The 635-nt window shown below is 40.2% G+C and overlaps 1 protein-coding gene across 1 annotated transcript in view; it reads left to right on the top strand.

Moving 5' to 3' along the window:
• The window catches only part of LOC107577775 (codanin-1-like), a 7,187-nt gene that overhangs the window by 4,532 nt on the left and 2,020 nt on the right, over positions 1 to 635 (top strand). The window contains 3 exon segments of the mRNA XM_016263811.1: positions 69 to 161; positions 364 to 442; positions 562 to 629. Coding sequence (XP_016119297.1) covers positions 69 to 161; positions 364 to 442; positions 562 to 629 — 240 coding nt within the window.

Here is a 635-nt window from a genome sequence, read left to right as displayed (position 1 = left end):
GCAACCAGGTCAGCAGCTCTCTTCTCTCATTACATATATATCATGTTGTTGGACATGTTTTGGACTAGTTGTCCTCTGTCACATCCTCTCATGATAGGTTCTGCAGTGAAAATGCCCCTGGAGCTGTGAGAGTACTTCTTCCTCTGGAGACCTCTCCCTCTGTGAGTAAAACCGTTACTATTCATCAATTCAATCCATTTAAAATCCTGTTGCAATGCTCAAACACAGTGTTTGTCTTGGGTGTACAGTGTTGTACAGAATTACTTTTTTTCGTCATCTCATTTCCTGATTAATTTAAGAAAAAAGCCTTCAAGTTAATTTAGTTACTTTGCGATATGATTCATATTTTGTGGTGTGGTTTAGGTCCTGACCACTGCTGAGAGCATCACCACTCGTTTGGCTACAGAAAAGGCTTGCAGCTGGCTCTCCGCCAACATCACAAGTAGTGAAGCCTAATTTTAATGACATTTTAAAATGGCAAATGCTCCATTACTTATTTTGTAGCACGTTTTTTTTTTTAAACAAGGATTTGAATTATTCCTGTTTGAATTTATCCCTCAGCACTGCTGAAGAGGGAGTGGAAGAGTGCTTTTGAGAGGGTGATGAAGAGTGTGCCCTCATCCGTCAGTTTGGAT

This window comes from Sinocyclocheilus grahami, unplaced genomic scaffold (genome assembly GCF_001515645.1).
Source record: "Sinocyclocheilus grahami isolate Dianchi unplaced genomic scaffold, SAMN03320097.WGS_v1.1 scaffold7206.1, whole genome shotgun sequence".
Taxonomy (NCBI): domain Eukaryota; kingdom Metazoa; phylum Chordata; class Actinopteri; order Cypriniformes; family Cyprinidae; genus Sinocyclocheilus; species Sinocyclocheilus grahami.
This window is presented reverse-complemented; position numbering and strand designations above follow the sequence as displayed.